Source organism: Alexandromys fortis, unplaced genomic scaffold, assembly GCF_014885135.2.
Source record: "Alexandromys fortis isolate MF-2015 unplaced genomic scaffold, M_Fortis_MF-2015_v1.1 scaffold_150, whole genome shotgun sequence".
NCBI classification, from domain to species: Eukaryota; Metazoa; Chordata; class Mammalia; order Rodentia; family Cricetidae; genus Alexandromys; species Alexandromys fortis.
The window spans coordinates 4074811-4094619 of record NW_026068027.1 but is presented as its reverse complement, the minus strand read 5'-3'; the positions used below and the strand labels follow the sequence as shown (position 1 = coordinate 4094619).

General features: G+C 48.1%; 1 protein-coding gene across 3 annotated transcripts in view; it reads right to left on the bottom strand.

The window, feature by feature from the left end:
* Positions 1 to 1594: 1594 nt before the first annotated feature.
* Hdhd5 (haloacid dehalogenase like hydrolase domain containing 5) overlaps positions 1595 to 19809 on the bottom strand; it is a 19844-nt gene continuing 1629 nt past the window's right edge. The window contains exons 2-8 of one of the 3 annotated variants that reach the window (XM_050164079.1): positions 15495 to 15698; positions 13095 to 13207; positions 10004 to 10097; positions 8692 to 8725; positions 6923 to 7097; positions 3767 to 3955; positions 1595 to 3595 (exon numbers count right to left, since the gene is read on the bottom strand). In XM_050164079.1, coding sequence (XP_050020036.1) covers positions 3283 to 3595; positions 3767 to 3955; positions 6923 to 7097; positions 8692 to 8725; positions 10004 to 10097; positions 13095 to 13207; positions 15495 to 15698 — 1122 coding nt within the window. In that variant the 3' untranslated portion in view covers positions 1595 to 3282. The remainder of the gene's footprint in view (positions 3596 to 3766; positions 3956 to 6922; positions 7098 to 8691; positions 8726 to 10003; positions 10098 to 13094; positions 13208 to 15494; positions 15699 to 19809) is intronic. The other 2 variants (XM_050164080.1, XM_050164082.1) reach the window with 2 other exon arrangements.

Here is a 19809-nt window from a genome sequence, read left to right as displayed (position 1 = left end):
AGTTCTTGCAGTCACAAAATGCTGAACCTGGACTTCCTAGTGCCCAGAAAAAAATGGTTCTATATGAGAAATTCTGGACTTTAAAAAGCTCAATGGCTCCCTCTTATTTTTTGATTCGGGGCTTCATAAAGCAAGGCTGGCTTTGAACTTAATGTAGTCAAGAGTAACCTTGAACTTTGGGTCCTCCTGCCTTTACCTCCCGAGTGATGGGATATGGTGTGTGCCACCATGCCTGGTTTGTGTATGCCAGACCCTCTAATAAGGGAGTCTCCAGCTCTCATTTATTTCTGACAGAAGCCTGCAGCAAAGTTACAGTGAACACAAACTCCCCGTTGAGAAAAACAATGAAGTCTTGAAAAAGTGAAGGAAATGCGCCAGATCATCCAGCAGAGTAGCAGAGCTGAGATTCATTCCAGGTTGACCTAGTCTTCCTTCCTGCCATAGTCCCCAAGGAAAAGGGGATCCCTACAGGAAGGCAGGCGGATCAGCAGGAACCAGCTATTGAACACACGTCTACAGACAGAATGCTGCCAGGTCCCACAAGCCTGTGCGGGGGACACGATGATGCGGCCCCAACCCATGGAGCTTCTATTTCAGTAGAATAAGATGAGCAAGTATCTATTTAGGTCTAGGAATGTAAGCATGAGGAAAAACTTGGGCAGGTAAAGGGGGTGTGAGCTGCCATGTGGGTGCTGGGAATTAAACCTGGATCCTCTGCACGAGCAGTGAACTACTGAGTCATCTCTCTAGGCCTGAGAGAGCTATTTCTCACAGATGTCTGAGGTGACCTGCCCACAAGCAGGGAGGAAAAAGGAATGGCATAAGTGTAGGACAGAGGCCCTGGGAAGGACATGCTGGGGACTTCTGGGTATACACGGTGAAGGAGCAGGCAAGGGCCACAGGTGAGGTGGTGGGACGGCAGGATGGAGAGGTGGTTGCGCTGTGGTAAGAAATTGTGGCTTTTACTCAATGAAACAGGAAATCACAGGAAGGTTTTGATCACAAAATAGATCCAATCTATAACCTGACTGATTTATGGGACAATGAGAGAACAGCAGAAGGGGGGTAGAGAGGGAAGGGACGAGACAGGTAAGGAGTCTTGCGGGGAGTGCAGGAAGCCTGAGCGTGTGGAGTTCTTGCGTTGTGTGTTGTTGGCATGAGCAGGCATGTCAAGGACCCCTAGCCTCAGACCCATGGGAAGAGTGCAACCCCACCCCACCCCCAGGGGAGACTGAAGAACGGCAAAGTCTTCCTCTGATCCACGTGCAGATGTTCACACATCTGCACAAAGTGTCCATCATCGCTTTCTCTCTGGGATACTACAGCCTCAAGACTGCTCCCTTATAGAGCCTGCTCCTACCGAGTACTTAAAGCTCCTTCTCGTGCAGTGGACACAGTAACTCTGCCTCATTCATTATCTGTGTGCACTAACCCATCTCCTCGTTCAGATGTGTGCACTAACTAACCCATCTCCTCGTCATCTGTGTGCACTAACCCAGTTCTCTGTCCAACCCTATATAATAGACATGCTGGGCTCACAGGGTGCTGCAGCTTCTCCACCAGAGCTCAGTGGTGGAGAACCTAAGCTTTTTTCCCTTCCTCATCCTATCTCTGGGGCACAAGAAGAAGGGGGACCTCAGTAGGGGCAGGAGGTGAAGGTGAGCAGCACTCCCACATTGTACACATCAAGAACAAAGCTGACATGGGAAACAGGGGAAGAAAGCATGACTGTAAGCCTTAGGGAGACAGCAGGGGAACTGTGTGACTTGTGAGGTGCCAGAGTGGGTGGGCCTGTGGATGGTGGGCATTCAACAACTGCATTCAGCTCCCAGGACACCAGTTCTCCATTCTCCTCTCCCCCTGGCCACTCCCTCACCTCTAAACAATGAAGCACCCAGAGGGATCAAGAAGTTAGTCAGGTGTAGCCAATGGTTTTTTAAGAAAACTGAGCCCGGCATGGTGGCACACCTCTGTAACTTCAGCACCTGGGAGGTGAAAGCAGGTGATCAGGGTTCAAGGCCAGGAAGACAGGGAGACAGGATAAGGCGGGGGTGGAGTCAGGAGTTTGTACCTGGTGCACCAAGGACTACAGTAGAACTGGGCAGGCACTGACTGGGGTCCTCAGTCAGGGGTTTTTGTTTTGTTTTTTAATTTTTACTTCTTCAGACAGTAGTATGCTATGTGTCCTAGGTTGTCCTCAAACTCAAAATCCTCTTGCCTCGGCCTCCAGAACGCTGAGAACGCCACATGCCATGAGATCTAATTCTCAGTGTTCTGCTGGAGACAGTAACGTTCAAACTATAGCACCAAGGATCTGACAACTACCAAGGTTCTAGGAGAGACAAACAAGACCGAGCTGGAGTAGGATTCCCCGGGGGACAGAACACAGGTAGGATGTACCTCTGGACTCACTGTGGGAAAAGCCCTCGGGACAGACACGAAGATCTGTTTTCTTTTCCACACCAAGAAAGGTGCTAGGCATATGTCAAAGCCAGAGGAAGTCATTCCCAGACAGAGCCCTGCCTGGGATGAGGAGAGGCAGCCGTAGAGGAGGAGACACCATGCTCAGGGAATGAAATGTCACAATTGTTCTGCCTCTTCACTCCCCTCATGGGACAGCCCAGACAAAGTTTCACAAGACACAACCTAACAAATACTAGGATAGCTTTTAATAATAATAATAATAAAAAAAAAGCCCACCAAGTCTGTGGGCAGTGCTCTAAAATACAGCGGAAACCACCATGAGTACCAGAACCTCACTTCACTGGCGTGCGGGGTCCCTCAGTGAGAGCAAAGGCTTTCCAGAAGTTTCCACATAATTGTACGCTGTCCCCGTTTTTAGAAGGCCCTTACTGAAGCAGGTATGGTGACACACACCTTTGATTCCAGCACTCAGGAGGCAGAGGAAGACAGGTGTCTCTGAGTTCAAGACCAGCCTGGTCTACAGAGTGAGTTCCAGGACAGCCAGGGCTACAATAGTGAGACCCTGTCTTGGAGGGGAAAAAAAAAAGTCCTTACTGAGAGGACACGAGGCACAGAGGTAAAGGAACTGGTATGAGGTCAGACTGCAAGAGACACACAGGAAGGACCAGAAATCCATCCCCTCCTGAAATGCTACCCAAGGGTCATTCTATAGCTACTGAAGCTGCGATCTTCTTCAGGAAGTAGTGGCAAGGGCCAGGCTGGGACTTTATGCCTGTGACCTGGACCACAGCCTGGCACACAGGATTCCCTGAGGCGGATGCCCCAACAGCCCCTTGTCTGTGATACATCTCCTTACTATCAAGCCCAACCCTCCTGGCGGAAAACCAGCTGCACAGCTTCATTCACATCATGAACAATGTGGGAGGCCTCTAGGAGCTCCAGACTGAAGCTGAAGTCTCGGTGGCCGTGGAATGGAAGCTGCGCCCCTTCGGAGCCTGGGTCCTGAGAACTGTGTATGCCCGTGCATACCAGGATGGAGACACAGCTCTGGATTGTTGAAGGCTGCCGCTTCTGCTGTCCACCAGTCCCACGTTCCTCCTCTCCACGCTTTGCCATTTGCAGGTGCTGGTTGAACAGGTTGGCGCCATAGACATCAGACACAGGGTTATCACTGGTAGGGCAGCAACACCGAAAGAAAAGAGGAGAAAACCCAAAGTTAATGTGGCAAAGCCACCAGGGCAGAGATCAGCCTGGGAGGAGGGGGTGTGACTCAGCTGCAGGGAGGCCAGGGTAGTGTGGGCAGATGAGCAGAGGAAGCCGGAGATGGAGACAGAGGGCTTACCCTATAGCATAGAGCTTCCTGACAGGGGCAGACCAGCCCCGCCTCTCAGCCTGCTGCCTCATCACGTCCTCTGCGTACTGGTAAGTGAGGATGCTGGGTTTGCCCATCAAGCCCTCATACTTCAGCTCCTTGCCCGTTACTTTCCGGTAGATGGCTTCCAGGCAGAGCAGAAAGGTGCCATGACCAAACCTGCCCAAGAAGAGATCTCAGCAATCCAGTCTTCAGCCCACTGGCCGTTCTCCAAGCGGCCTATGCACCAGGCCTGAATTCCCCTCCCTGCAGCCATTGCGCATGAAGAAAATGAGGCAAGAGCAGGCAATTTTCCCAGGGTAGTAAGCTAGGGTCAAAACCCAATAGCCTCACTCCCAAACCTTCTGTTGGTTTTGTTTTTGTGCTGTGACCAGCAGAGGACAACTGTATGGAGTCAGTTCTCTCCTTCACCTTTACATGGGTTCCAGGATCACACCCATCTCACCAGGCCCCTAATCCCTGAGACTGGATGCTATTCTACAGCCTCCAGCACCATCCTTCCAGTGGCGCATACTGACCACTAGGTGGAAAGAGCATGCCCACGGGTCCCCTGAAGCTAGGTGTGGTTGCGTGTCTAACCTACGTGGGGAAGCGCCACAAGCCAGTCAACAGAAGCACAAGTGCTGGACAGCTTTGATTCGGTGTCCTTAAAACAAGGAGGGCATGCTCTTCTCTGTCCTCCTTAGGGTCTGGAGCTTACATGGTCCCTAGCTGATGATACCTTGGGAGGGTGGAATCTTCAGAAAGTGGATCCTGCTAGGAAACAAGCCACTGGTGGCATGCGCCTGCCTGTCACTCTACCCCTCTGCTCCCAGCTAGCATGAGGGGAGCGGTTTTTGTACCATAATGTTCGACCCATCACAACGTTCTGGTCACCATAGACCCCAAATCAACAGAGCCGAGACGGATCTTTCTCCTTTTAAGTTGCTAACTTCAGTATTTTGTCAGGGTTGCAAGCTAACAGCCCTACTCCACTGCTTTAGATGGCAACCTAAAACGCTAACATGATGCTGACGGTCATTCTGGAGTCTACATGAAGGAGCAAAGATTATGCTTCAGGAAGGTGTGTGTTTCCTTGATAGAGGAGAGACTGAACACAGGCCCCTGATTGCCAACCTGACTTCTTTTAATGAGAAAGCAATAAACTTTCTTGTGTAGAGTGTTTTTGCCTTCCATCCTCAGTGCTAAGCCAAACCCTAATAGTCACTGTGCTTGGACTTACATTCAGGATCACTCTTTTACATAAGAATAACATTTTCTGGCTGGGCATGGTGATGCATGCCTTTAACGCTGGCACCTGGGAAGTTGAGAAGTGATGTGGGAATCTATGTATGCTGTGAATAAGCTTTATTATTATTGGATAATAAAGAAGTTGCTTTGATCTTTGATAGGGCAGAATAGAGAGGTGGGAAAACTAAACTGAATGCTGGGAGAAAGTAGGCAGAGTCAGAGAGAAACCATGTAGCTGCCGCAGGATATAGACACCAGATGCTGGATGGAACCTTACCGGTAGGCCACAGCCTCGTGGTAATACACAGATTAATAGAAATGAGTTAATTTAAGATATAAGAGCTAGCTAGAAATATGTATAAACCAAGTAGTGTTTTAATTAATACAGTTTCTGTGTGGTTATTTATGGTCTGGGCAGCCAGGAACAAACAAGCAGCCTCTGCCAACAGAGAAGCAAACAGATCTCTGTGAGTGCAGCCTTGCTTATACAGGGAGCTCCAGGCCAACCAAGGCTAAATGATAAGACCCTATCTCAAAGAAAACAACAACAAAATAACTCCATTTTCTTTTTGTTTCTTTCTTTTTATTTTGTGAAGCAGGACTTTGCTGTATCCCAGGCTGGTCTGAGGCTGATATTAACTGTGTGTTCTTCTCAGTGCCAGAGTTGCCGCTGTGAACCACCACATCCAGCTAACTTTGAGAGTGTTGAGTAAACAGTCAGGCATGGTGGCACATACCTGTAATCCCAACACTCAGGAGGCAGGTGGAGGATAATTATGAGTTCAAGGCTAGCTTGGACTACACTGAGTCACAGACAAGTCAAAGCTACAGAGTGAGACCTGTCTCCAACAATACAAAAATAATTGTGTGGAAAAAAAAAAGTCTCAAGCCAGGTGATGGTGGCCACACACCTTTAATCCCAGCAGCACTCCAGAGGCAGAGTCAGGCAGATCTCTTTGAGTTTGAGGCCAGCCTGGTCTACAGAGTAAGTTCCAGGACAGGTTCCAAAACTGTCTTGGAAAACAAACAAAACCAAAAACAAAACAAAAAATCTCAAATATGGCTTCTTTGAATGGAAAACTCATCACAAATCTGGTCTATAAACTAGTTTTCCCCTTGTTTTTCAGCTCATAGCTACATACCCAACTCCTACGTGATCCCCATCTAGAATCAACATGTCCTAACCTATGAGTAACAGAGAAAACACCAAACCTCATGCTAAAGAATACACTTTAACTACACTAGGGGGAACTGAGGCAGGAAGACAATGAACTGAAGTCAACTTGAGCTACATGGTTCGGTCCTGGCTCAGAGAGAGAGAAAGAAAAGGAGAAGGGAGCATCATGGGAAGAAAGCCCTGCCTCTTCGAGGCTGTCTAGAACACTCTCTGCTGACCATGATCAGTCTATGGAAAACTGAGAAGACACTAGGTTCTGGAATCCCAGTCAGAGCAGCCATCAGCTGGCTTTACAACAAGGCACCCTGAGGGTCACAAAAGAGGTACTACCAGCCCGAGAAAAGGGCAGGACGTGGGTACCCACAGCTGGGTCTCAGTACTTGGCTCTACACCATGGGAATAATCCTGGTTTATAATCCCAGCTTTCCCCCATCCTAGGGCTCACATACAAAGGCAATCAGAGAAGTGAGGGAACCAGTGCAGAGGGGAGAATCTTGAATACGCACCCACTGACATACCTTAGACTACCTATTTGATGGACGTGTTCTGAGACCAGCAGGGTAAAAAAAATCACTCAACACATCTTCATGCTCAGTAATCCGTAGTTTTAATTTAATAATTGACAAGAAGTAACTCTTGAAAGCCCTTACTCTCAGTGACCATATTAGTGTGGTACCTACAGGGCTTACAGGGAAAAGTCAGGGATACTGTGTTCTTACCTGGGCATCTTGGCTTCAGCCATCCACAGGAGATCCATGTTGCTAGCCAGGACAGGGAGGTGGGGATATGGAGCTGTCACCAGGCCAGTCCCAGGGTTCCCATTGCTAAGGAGGACATCCATAATCAGCTGCAGGTTTGTCTCCCAGCGGACTGGTTCCCCAAGAAGGAGGACCCCTAAAAATCAAAGGCACAGAGATAAGAAAGCAGGGCACTTGGACTGCCCTTTTGTGGTAGGAAGACCCTTCGGAGACAACAGAAGCCAGTTAGCAATACCCACCCAAAGCTACAGGTCTACTAAGGTGCACATCTGGGCAAGAGTATGGTTCCCTGAGCATCCCTGATCAAGCCACGTCCCAGCACCCTGGGCAAACAAAGTCAGGGCCCAGCAAGGAGCACCCTAAGGGTGTCCTTTGTGTCCACTGCTGTTTCACAGAACAGCAAATCTCATGCTGCTGCTCCTGGTGATGGGACTCTACCCACCACACCTTACCCCACAAGAGCTACTGTTCTCCACAGGGCCTGGCTCTCTCAGTCACATCTCTGAGCCTAATAGCCACGCAGAACTTGGGCTGAGGGGAGCCTTGAGCTCTGATCCTAACTCAGCCAAGTTTTCTGTGGAACTGTGCCAGTTACTCACCACTAAACCTCAGTTGCCTCAACTACATTTGAAATGAAAAGAAACATGGGCCCCTGAAATATGGCTCAGGAATCAAGGGCTTGCCTAGCATGAACAAGGCCCTAAATCCCAACCCTAGCAATACAATAAATACATGAAAACTAACGCCTAGAATGGTAGCATACGCCTAGGGCACTATTACCTGGGAGGTGGAGACAGGATGATAATTTACAGATGGTTGTGAGGTATCATCTGGGTACTGGGATTCAAACCTTACGCTGCAAGAGCATCAAGTATTCTTAATTGCTAAGCCTTACAAAATACTCCTGTACAGTTTAACATTTTTTTTAAATGATCATATAATCAAGAGACTCAGCTGGGCAGTGGTGGCGCGTGCCACTTGGGAGACAGAAGCGGGCAGATCTCTGTGAGTTTGAGGCCAGCCTGGTCTACAGAGAGTTCCAGGACAGCCAGGGCTACACAGAGAAATTCTTTCTTGAAAAACAAACAAAAAATTACCAAGAATTGTTCTCCATTTGAGACATCAATTCAGCAATGGCGATTCTGCCCACACACCCGTACTGCACTGTAGATACAGCCTGTCTCTACTGCTAGAGCAGTCCTGCCCACTCTGGTCGGCGCAATCATTTTACTTCTCAGATAACATTTACAATCTTCTCACCAGGACACTTTCTTTACGCTTCGGGTACAGTTGGGGCATTATACTACACTAACTACTTTGTTTGGTTTTGAGATAAGAGTCTCATTGCGAAGTCGAGATTATTAGCCTTATCCTTCAGCTCAGCCCCTGCCCGCCAAGTGGGAGACTACAGATGCACCACCACACTGGCCACTGATTGCTTTCTGATGTGGGTCATGGGAAAGTTATTTTACTTCAGAAAGGCAACAAGATGTTACAAGGGGAGAGCTAAGCAACACCGGACTAAGCCGTCCGTACCTATCTGCTGCAGAGTTGCTGAGCTCACAGTTCTTCACCACAGTAAGAACCATCATACATGTCTGAGTACTGAGCTGAGCCGAGAGGACAGCCAGAGCTAGATGCCAGTGACTCGGGTCCTGGTGTGCAGGGCCACCTTCAACACAGAGAGGGAAAGAGGGACCTACATCTACCCAGACACATGCCCTTTTTACCTTCAATGGCAGAGAAGTCATTCCTCGGGCGCTGCTAAAAGACAAAGAGGCCCATCAATGCTAGTCACCTTCCATTCCTGGAGTATCCAGTCTCTAGAGTGGAGTAGCAGGACAGACAGGGTTCACACAGCTCAGACACCACCTCCAAGGACCAGTGCAAGCCAAGTGGCAGAGGGAACTTAGCAAGGAGAGCACAAAGGGAAGACAAGGCCCAGACTAGGCTCAACACAGGATGAGGAACGCCAAGTGGCAAGTTGGCCAGGAGGGGCAGTGTCAGTTATGCGTCTCCAGGCATGACAGAAAACAAGGTCCTGGTCAAGCAGGTCAATCAGGGTGCTAAAGGAGGAAGTAGCCCGAGAGAGGAGCTCTCTGGGCATGAGGACTCTCTTATCTTCATACCAGTTCTAGTGCATTTCTCTTAATCAGCCTTGGGCCTATTGCAGTCTTGGCTCTGAGATGAGCCACCTCTCCTGTGTTGAACTCAGCCTTGGTGTTATTCTGAGATGTGTTCCCACGCTATAGTTTAGTTCTTCACAGAATTTAGTGACTCAAGAGAAAGCTCTCAAAAGATAGGATCTGTTCTACAACTAGAAAATTCTGGAAGGAAAACTTATAATCTATTTTCTACTAAATCAATGAAGTAAGTTTATTTGTCTAAAACTGTATTTCATCAAATCCTAAATTGTTGACATAAGCTATTAAATATCCCAAAGGAATAGCCGATGGGCACCTCAAGAGCCATACTCCAAAGGGTGGTCAATGAGTGGCCTGGAACTGATGATCCCAAGAAGTAAGAAATCACGGGCTGGGTGTAGCTTAGCAGTAGAGACTTCCCAAGCCGGTACAACCCTGGTTTGACCACCAGAACTGCAAAAGGAAATCAAGCCACTGTGTTCAAATATGAGCTAAATACCAAGGGCAGTGGGAAGACACAGACTCCTCAGTGTTTTCTCCTCACAAGGCAGCCTCTTTGGACTGTGCTTCAGGGTAAAGGAGCAGCAGTGAGTCACGCACCAAGGTTACTAATGGCCTGCAGAAAACCTGGGAAAGCCACTGTTAAATGGAGGAAGTGTTACGACAAAGCACAAGGCGAGGGCGAGGAGCCCACTGCTTCTCTCAGCCATGCTCATCTTCCCAGAGAACAAAACCCTTGGCCAGAGACACCTCTCCAAGCCCAGTGCAGGAGCAACCACAACACAAAATGCAGCTCCCAGCAGAAGGGTAGGAAGATCAACAAGGGGAACCAACACAGGGAATAGGAAGACAACCAGGAGTTTGTGGAGGGTGAAGTGACCCACCCTGTCCTTATTACCGTGGTCTTCGGCCGCCGCTCGAGGTCCACCATGTCCAGCTCTGGGAAGGCTGTTCGCAACTCATCTGTTGTTACCACATTCTGGAAGCCTAGTCTGGAGCAAGATCAGGGCAGCAAAGCTACACAGTTCTGAGGAAGATGTTTTATAGACACCTCAGGTCACGGGTGAGCAGATCCAGAGCCAGTCCTAACCATGGCAGGCAGGGAGCTATCATAAACCCCACTGGCACCAAGTGGCAGCCTGTGGACTGCACAGGCAGAGCAGACACATGCAACACCAGTGTAATCCTTGTGTCCCACTAGGGCACATTCCAGGTACCAGTTCCTACACCAGCAAGACCCAGAGAACAGAGGCCAAACCCATGTGTACTCAAGGAGCTTATGCCACACTCAGGGCCCATTCAAACTGGTGCTCCATGAACAGTATAGTGCAGCCCTAAGTACTGGGTTGGGAGGAGAGTCTTCTGTGGATGCGAACTGGTGAATAGCTGCTTCCTCTGGATTGAAACATTCCCTCCTGGAAGGTGGGAATCCCTGAAAGTTACCAGAGCCACAAGCTCCCTCCCTAATCTCCTCACACTTCCCTCCCCTGGGGAAGAGACACTCCCACCAGCCAAGCTGTGCAGAGAGCCCAGGGAAGCAGCTTCACCAGCCAGCACTCACGCTAGCCTGCTAGCCTACGCTTCTCTGGGATGGGCTTTTGATGACATGGCTGCCTCTCACCCCAATTACCTGGCTGGTTCACTGAGTTGTGGTGCCCTATCTGGGTTGAATAGATGTTTGTTGACATCTCCCCAGGAAAGGCCACCCAACAGTCAGTCACTAAGAACTAAATCACAGCCAAACCCCATCCAGCAAGGAAGGGGTGGTCATGCAGAAAACCAGGCTGACTTCAACCTGCTCTCCTCTAAGATCTGCTGCCACCTTCCTGTCCCTAATTCCATCCACAATCTTAACTAGACATGGTTTCAGATGACTCAAAACCAGTCTCCCCAGATGTTTGTTCTAACAGACCCTCCCAGCAGCTGGGGGCCTGATTGGCTCTCCACTGCTCTGAGCTCCACCAGCCCCAGCCTACCCTTCCTCTCTCTAATGCCCAACTCCACCCATTCCAACTGCCTGCCCTGCCTTCCCAGGAAGTCTTAACCCTTTCCTGGGCACCACCACACCATGTCTGAAGCTACAAGCCACTCTGCTCCAGAGCTGTTTCCCTCTATACTTCGAGGCTTGGTACCTACAACCCATCTCATTCTTTGTAGCTTCCAGTGCATTCCATCTTTTCCATTTTTAAAAACATTGATATAGCTGGGGAGGGAACACGTGTGGAGGTCAGAGGACAACTTTGGTCGTCAGTTCTCCTTCCCCTGGGTGGGACCTGGAGATCTAACTCCCTGCTTAAGCTGAGACGCAGCTCCTTGGCCCTATGCCATCTTTTCTCCTATGTGGGGCTGGGATTCAAACCAAGGCCTCATGCATGATAGACGAATACTCTACAATTGAGCCTCATTCCCAGCCCTCATCTCGTAATAGTTCGTCTTTTTATATGTATAAATGTTTCATTTATGGACATTACGGAACAACCTGTGGAGTCAGTTCCTCCCCTTCCACTGTGTGGGTCCTGATCACACGCAGATGGTTAGGCATGACAGCAGAGCCCCACAGCTGATAGCTTCCCAGCCTGTGATGACTCTCATCTTAATTGGACCTACATTCAACTAAGAGACATGAATCAGGAAAAACTAACTGAGGGGGAAAGGCCTCCCAAGAATAGGGGGCTGTGTTGCTTTTCTTGGTTAACGAATAAAGAAACTGCCTTGGGCTGTTGATAGGGCAGAACTTAGGTAGGCAGGAAAGACAGAATTGAATGCTGGGAGAAGGAAAGAGTCTGAGAGAAGCCATGGATCCTCCTCCTGAGACAGATGCCAATTGGAATCTTTGCCGGTAAGCCACTGCCACATGGCGATATACAAATTAATAGAAATGGGTTAAATGAATATAAGAGTTAGCCAATAAGAGGCTAGGGCTAGGGCTGGAGAGATGGCTCAGAGGTTAAGAGCATTGCCTGCTCTTCCAAAGGTCCTGAGTTCAATTCCCAGCAACCACATGGTGGCTCACAACCATCTGTAATGACGTCTGGTGCCCTCTTCCGGCCTGCAGTCATACACACAGACAGAATATTGTATACATAATAAGTAAATATTTTTTTTAAAAAAAAGCTAGAGCTAATGGGCCAAGCAGTAATTTAATTAATACAGTTTCTGTGTGGTTATTTCGGGGCTAAGCTAAGGGCAGCCAGGATGAACAAGAGGTCTGGCTCTCCTTTTGGAAGTGGCCCAGACATAAGAGGTCTGAGGAATTCAGCATGTACTGAAGCTTTCTCCAGGAACAGTGCCAGACTGAGACTGCTGAGGAACAGTGGATTGAGCAGCTACAGAGTTCACAGGTTCTCTAGTAGTAGATGGCCACTGTTGAACTACCCAGCCTCTACTGTGTAAGTCAAGCTAATAAAGTTCCATTCATAATATATGCTCGTTCTATTAGTTCTGTTCTAAATTAAACATTCTTTCACTGTTTGTGGGTATGCTCTTCCATTCTCAAGTATGAATTCCCTGATTAAGTCACATTCCCAATGCTCTTACCTGGGTCCCTGGCCTGCCTTAGATCACAGCCCAGCATGGTTCCCAGGAAGGATCCAGGGCACATGAACACGCTGCCTGGGAGCAGGGATCAAGTCTCTTGCTTTCTGAGTACATGAGACCAAAAGGGCACTATTTAGTAACAGGAGTGACAAAGACGGATGAAGGCTGAAGCAAAACTCCCACATGTAGTCACCCCAAAAGGTCTTACTTCACTGAGAACTCCTGAGTTTTTAACTCAAGACACAACAGATCAAGACTATTCAGGGATAAGACACAGGATTCTGACATTAAGTTCTGCAGATGGCACTGATGTGGTGGTATGTGGCCTGGCATCACCAGGCACAAGGACCACATGAAGGACCTATCTTGTTCCCCAAGAGCCCACCTCATACCTCTGGCACCCCAAGTCTGCACCCTCCTCTCCATCCAGAACAGCAAAGCAAAAAGGATACGCTCTGGCGTTTTCCACCAGGGGTCCCTGCCCAGATACCAGCATCCGCTTGTTGTGGTACTGCGAGAAGAGTTTCATAGGGCTGTGAGAGAGAATGACTTGGTCTGGATCCACCTACAGAGACAACCAAGAAACAGGAAAACAGGACGATATAGGCTTGAGAGGGAATAACAGGGAGACAGTCAATGGGTTCTGCCACTGGAGGGGAGGGGCTCATTGTCTAAAATACAAAGTATGACAGCTTTTCCTAGCACCTGACACTTTCTAAGACTTACCTAGATAGGAATGAGAACTTACCTTGGGCCAGGAATATAGCTCAGCGACAGGGTGCTAGTCCAGCATGCATGAGGGCATGGATTCAATCCCTTGGGTGTGGGTGTGCCTAATGTAATTCTCAACACAGGAAACAAGAAAAGCATTATCAGATTTAAGATCTGACTGTTCACCAATACTACTGGGCTTAGCTTGGAGACCTACTGAGATTTCTTTCTTTCTTTTTTAAAGATGTATTTTTAACGTGCATTGGCATTTTGCCTGCAGCGTATCTGTGCGAGGGTGCCAGATCCCCTGGAACTGAAGTTACAGTTGGGAGCTGCTGCTATGGAGGTGCTGCTGTGTAGGCACTGGGAATTGAACCTGGGTCCTCTGGAAGAGCAGCCAGTGCTCTTAACAGCTCTCCAACCCCACCCCTGAGATTTCTTCATCCCTTAGTTGAAAACCACAGGCTTTACAAGTATATTCTTTGTCACTGTCATAAAAAAATGTCTTGGATCTTGATAATGTGTTTTCAGTTCTACCTCTCCATGTTGGGTACTAAATCAGGACCTTGCAAATGCAAAGCAAGTGTTCCACCACTGACTCATACTCCCAGCCCAGAGTCTAGTTTGTGTGTGTGTTATGTGCATGTGTGTGCATATGTATGTGGGAGATGCAAGTGTGGAGAACCAGAGGTCAGCACTGGATGTCTCTCTCAGTCAGTCTCCAACTTTCTGAGTCTCTCATTCAACCTGGCTCCCTATTTTGCTAGACTGGCTAAAGGCTAGATTGGCTGCCCAGCAAGCCTCAGGGATACAACTGTCTCCAGCCCTCCCCCTAACCCTGGAATTACAGTTGTGCCTCCAAGCCTGACTTTTTAGACGGGTGCAAAGATCAAACTCAAGCACTTTGCCCACTGTGCCATGTCCCCAGCAATCTCTAACAATGTATGTAGTCTTTATCAAGAGTAACTATTATTTTGAGATGGGGTCTCACTACACTCGAGCTGGCCTGAGACTTGTGGTTAATCTCTTTCCTCAGTCTCCTATGTGCCAAGATTACAGAGGTGTGCACGACCACACTAGGTTCCTCAGAATGTTTTTGGGGTCCTTTTATTGAAAAAGTTTCAAGGTTCTAGTTTCATTCCTCTACCTTGGATTCAACCTCAGCCAGCACCACCTAATCAATCAGCCTTTATTGACTCTCTTGGTTACAAAGAACCCTTCGCAAAACTAAGTTCACCCTTACCAAGCAGGCACCCATTTGGATACAGTGAGGAACTGCAAAGGGGCGGAGATGCTCAGCTTTTGGAGAACAGAACTCCCGGAGCTGCACAGCTGCTGGCTGTGTGGATGGGTGGGATTTTTGTTATTTCTTTGACACAAGGTCTCACTATGCAGCCCAAGCCACCTACAACTCATAATCGTTCTGCCTCAGCTTCTCAGGTACCTGTTATGAGCCTGTACTATTATTACTGTTAAGAAGAGCTGCTATGACACAATCCCATCTGTACCATGGAATGCCGAACACATGTGATCTTGGCTTTCAGGGGCCAAACCCCTAGAAGAGTCATGAAGACAATAAACTAAACTGCTGGGCTGGGTAGAATGCTTGCCTAGCATGCATGAAGACCTGGGTTTAATCCCCAGCACATAAACCACGTACGGCAATGCACAGCTGTGATCCCAGAATTAGTGAAGCAGAGTCATCATCAACTACTACAGATACACGAGTCATTGTCTCAAACACTAAAACATAAAGGACAGATCCCTGTCCTCTCCCCACCCTCCTGAAACAGGGTGTCATGTAGCCCAGCCTAGTACTGAAAAACAGCTGTGATAAGGGTGTACCACCATAGACAGTAATGCCACGCTGAGGTCCTGCTCAGGGCTTCACTCGTGCTAGGCATGAATTCTGTTTACAGAATTACATGAACTACACCCTCAGTCCCAAGGGCAGGACTGCTGTGCTCACTCAACCATGTGTGCATACCTGTGTGTAAGACTCTCTGCTGTCATCACAAGTCTACGCTAGAACTTTAAGACTCCCACTGCCCAGTCAAACCACCACCTAAGGAAGGGGATGTAGGGCTGGAGGGTCCAACAGGAGCCTGTTTTTGGGTTTCCATGCTCTGGCTGCCTCTTACCTTGTACCCCAGCAGGTCTGACAGCTCCTGAGCTTTGCTATGTTGTAAGATGTTCCCAGCATTTGTGACAAAAACCACGGGTACCCGCAGCTGCCCTTGGGAGTTTACCAGCTTGCCGAATGCTTCCAGAGCAGCTGGGATCACTCTGTGGCCTCGAACCAGCACTCCATCAATGTCAAACAGTAAGCCAAAGGTGGGAGGGCTCTGTACACAGGAAAGAGAATTGGCACTGCATGAGAGACAGGAAATGACGGGGAAAGACCATCAGACAGAAAGGGTCATCCTCAGGTCACTGTCTGAAAATGGCACCAGAAAGAACAAGAGAGGAAAGCACGGCCCGCCTCCTCTCCTTTGTCTGGCAGGGCTAGAAATCAGACTTTATACATGGTAGGTAAGAACTCTACCTCTCAGCTACACCGAGGCACGGGATTTCTGATTGGCCAAATCCACCTACACAAAGAAGTTTACCAAGTTCACCAAACACAGAACTACTTTGTCGAAATTAATTTTGCACCAGGCAGTGGCACACATCTGTAATCCCAGCACTCAGCAGGCAGAGGCAGGCAAGTCTAGAGTTTAAAAACAGCTTGGGGCTGGGCAGTGGTGGCGCAGGCCTTTAATCCCAGCACTGCGGAGAAGGAGGAGACAGTTGGATCTCTGTGAGTTCAAGGCCAGCCAGGACTGTTACACAGAGAAACCCTGTCTTGAAAAACAAAAAGACCAGCTTGGGTTACACAGTGAATCTGAAGCCAGCACTGGCTGCTTAGCAAGGCCCAGTCCTGGAAAAGCAAAATGAATATAAGCAATTTAAAACAGGAAATAAAGGAATCCAAAGAAAAACATAACCCTACCACTTTAACACAACCAGTTTCTATTTTCCCTGTTTACTCTTCTTTACCCCATGCAATTAAATACAATTATGTACCCTGTTCTCTGTGGGTGATAAACAATTTAACCAGTAACACTGGCCTTCATAACTATATTTTTTAAATTCCTTTTTAAGGTTTAGTTTACATGTATGAGTGTTTTGCCTGGGATGTCTATATGTGCACCATATGTATGCCTGATACCTGGAATGACTAGAGAGCACGTGGAATCCCTTAGAACTGGAGTTTGGGTAGTTGTAAGGCACCACGTGGATATTGGGGATAAAACCCAGGTCCTCTATAAGAGAGCAAATGTTCTTAACGACTGAGCCATCTACCCAGCCTGATCCTCCCCTCCCTCTGAAGAGGATCTTACTTTGTACACCTGGCTGGCCTGGAACTCACTATTTAATTAGGGAAGCTTGGAGTCTGTGAGATCCTCCTCCTGCTCCAGCCTTCTGATTGCTAGGATTAAAGTTATTCACCAGCACTCCTAGACACAGCCATCTTGTAAGAGTTTGTTCTAGGGCTGGGAACATACCTCAGTGGTAAGTCGACTCACTTAGTACACTTGAGGATATATGTTCAATTCCCAGCATCATTTTTTTAAGCTGGGAAGTGATAATGCTTAACCCCAGCAATCAGGAGGCAGAGGCCAGCAGACCTCTGAACCTGAGGCCAGCCTGGTCTACAAAGTGAGTGTCAGGACAGTCAGGATTACACAGAGAAACCCTGTCTCAAAAAACCAACCAACCAACCATTTTAGAATCATCTTTAGTGGCATACTTGTAATCCCAGAACCTAGGAGGAGGCCAACCTGAGCTGCATAGCAAGTTCAGGCAAGCCTGTGCTATATGACTTTGTCTCAAAAGAAGAAAAAATGTGTTTTCATTTTAACTTCTTTCATTGGGGGAGGAGGGGTGAGACAGGATTTCTCTGTGTAGCCCTGGCTATCTTGGAACTTGCTCTGTAGACCAGGCTGGCCTTAAACTCAAAGATCCTCCTGCTTCTACCTCCTGAGTGAGTGCTGGGATTAAAGACATAGCTGCCACCACCCAGTTAATGGCATTGTTTCTGCCTAGCATGTATAAGGCCCACAGCTCTATCACCCTAACCATTTCCATTTCCCAATTTCTAAATAATCTTTTTTTGAAAATTCATTCCATTTCTTAGTTTATGAGCTGCCTGTTAAGATAATTCTTAATTATCAAAACAAATGAACTAGCCTAACCTGTCTGCCATTTCTCTTTTGTTGGCGCCAACTAGGTCAAGCCACCCTTAAAACACATGCAGTCTGTGCACAAAGCTCTATGAGTAGTGACCAATCCAAACCACAGACAGGAACAGGCATGGTGCCACAGGCCGTTCATCCTAGCACTGGAGGGTGGGCCAGCCAGGGCTATACATTGAGACCTGTCTTAATAAACAAAACATCAATCCAGGTGAACAGTGCTCTAGTCCCTCGTTGCTTAGTTGACAGGACAGAATGAGCAGCTAGCCTTGAAAACAAGCCACTAAAACAAGCAGCGCTTTCACAAATAGGAATCAATCTAAAGTTTTTAAGTCCTCAGGAAACTAGAGAGAGAACCTTGGACCTCACGCATGACAGGCAAGCGCCCTACCACTGAGCTATATCCCCAGGCCTGGACATTCTAAGTTTGATAATTACATACAATGGAAAGATCAAATTAAACAGGCGGAGTTTTCTGGAAAAGAATTCCGAGCTAGCACTGATTGATGCTGACAGTACACTCAGCGAACCGAAGAGGAGTGGCAGGCAGGCAGGGGGAAAGGATGGAACCTGTGGGGGCAGGTGTGGAGAACTCAGGACCTTGGAGAGACTGCTCTTACAGAGAATCCCAGTTTGGTTCCCAGCACCCACAACAGGCAACTCACAGCCATCTAACAACTTCAGTTCCAGGGGATGCGACGCCTCTGGCCCACAAAGGCACTTGCACTCAGACACATACATCGACACACACACCTACACACACTCGCAGACTCACACGTCCACCCACACACAGACACACACATACACACACATCCACCCACACACATAGACACACACCTACACACACACATCCACCCACACACATGCAGACACATCCACACACACACATATCCATCCACACATATGCAGATACACACCTACACACACACATGCAGACACACACACTCACACACACCACACACACATAGACACACACACACACACAGATTTTGAAAGTCTATTCTTGGGGAACTAGGAAGACCACTACCATTTAAGGACATAACACATGAAGGCCATGAACACCAGAGAGACAGCAGTCAAGGTAAGATGGGAAAACAAGAGGGTATAAATTAAGGGAGTGAAACTATGACTGTCTGTATCAGGTAAACTAGGAAGTAGAGTGACTAATGGCTCCATTTTCCTCTCACTAAGCAGGTGTGAGCTCCCATCCTTCCTCCCACTAAGCAGGTGTGAGCTCCCATCCTTCCTCCCACTAAGCAGGTGTGAGCTCCCATCCTTCCTCCCACTAAGCAGGTGTGAGCTCCCATCCTCCCTCTAAGCAGGTGTGAGCTCCCAGACCTCTTGGTTCCTTTACCTAGGTTAGGAACAGTCTCACAGGCCTAGCCCATGGGCCAAGCAGGAGGTGGGCAGGAAAACTGGAAAAGCAGGCAATAACAACTCAAATCAGTAAGACCATTACTTACAAGACCATTGCCCACTAGAAAAAAGCAGAGAGACAGTCTCTCATGCATGCAGGAAATCTGCAAGCAAACAGCCAAAAGCCTCCAAGGCCGATCCCTTAGCACCTTAGCCCAGCAGAGTATACTTGGCTCCACGCCAGACATGTAGCAAACATTTTTATCTATTCTATCTAACTGTGAGGAGGCGTCTATCTTCAAATGAGGTATTACCTTGCAAAACTCTCCCATAAAAGTGTAAGAAAAAAGTAGCTATTAAAGAATGTGGCCAAACATAACTTGTATAAGGCCTGAGTTCATTTCTCAGCTCCTTCCCCGCCCCGATCAAAGAACCAACTTTTGAGAGGAAAATGAGCCAAAGGCTTCCTAGCCTGTTTTACAACTCTGGGTCCAGAATTCCACTTCAAATGAACTAGCAGCAAGCCCAAGGCCCTTGCCCCTACTCCCTTGGCACTTCCTGGAAGCAAGCAAGGATGGGGTGGGGTGGGGTGGGGTGGAGGGACAGGACAGAGATCTCAGCCTGGACACACTCTCCCTTGCCTACTGTCAATAAGCATACTTCATTCATACCCAGTGGCCTTCAGTATCCCTGCAGCCCTTCCCTACTGCTCAACATCGTTCTAACAGAATCCTAAACTGGGGCTCTCAGGTAGATTCCAGAGTGGCCATAAAATCCCTGGGTTTTTGTTGTTGGGTTTTTTTTGTTTTTGTTTTTGTTTTTTTGTTGTTTTTTTTTTTTTTTTTTTTTTTTTTTTTTTTTT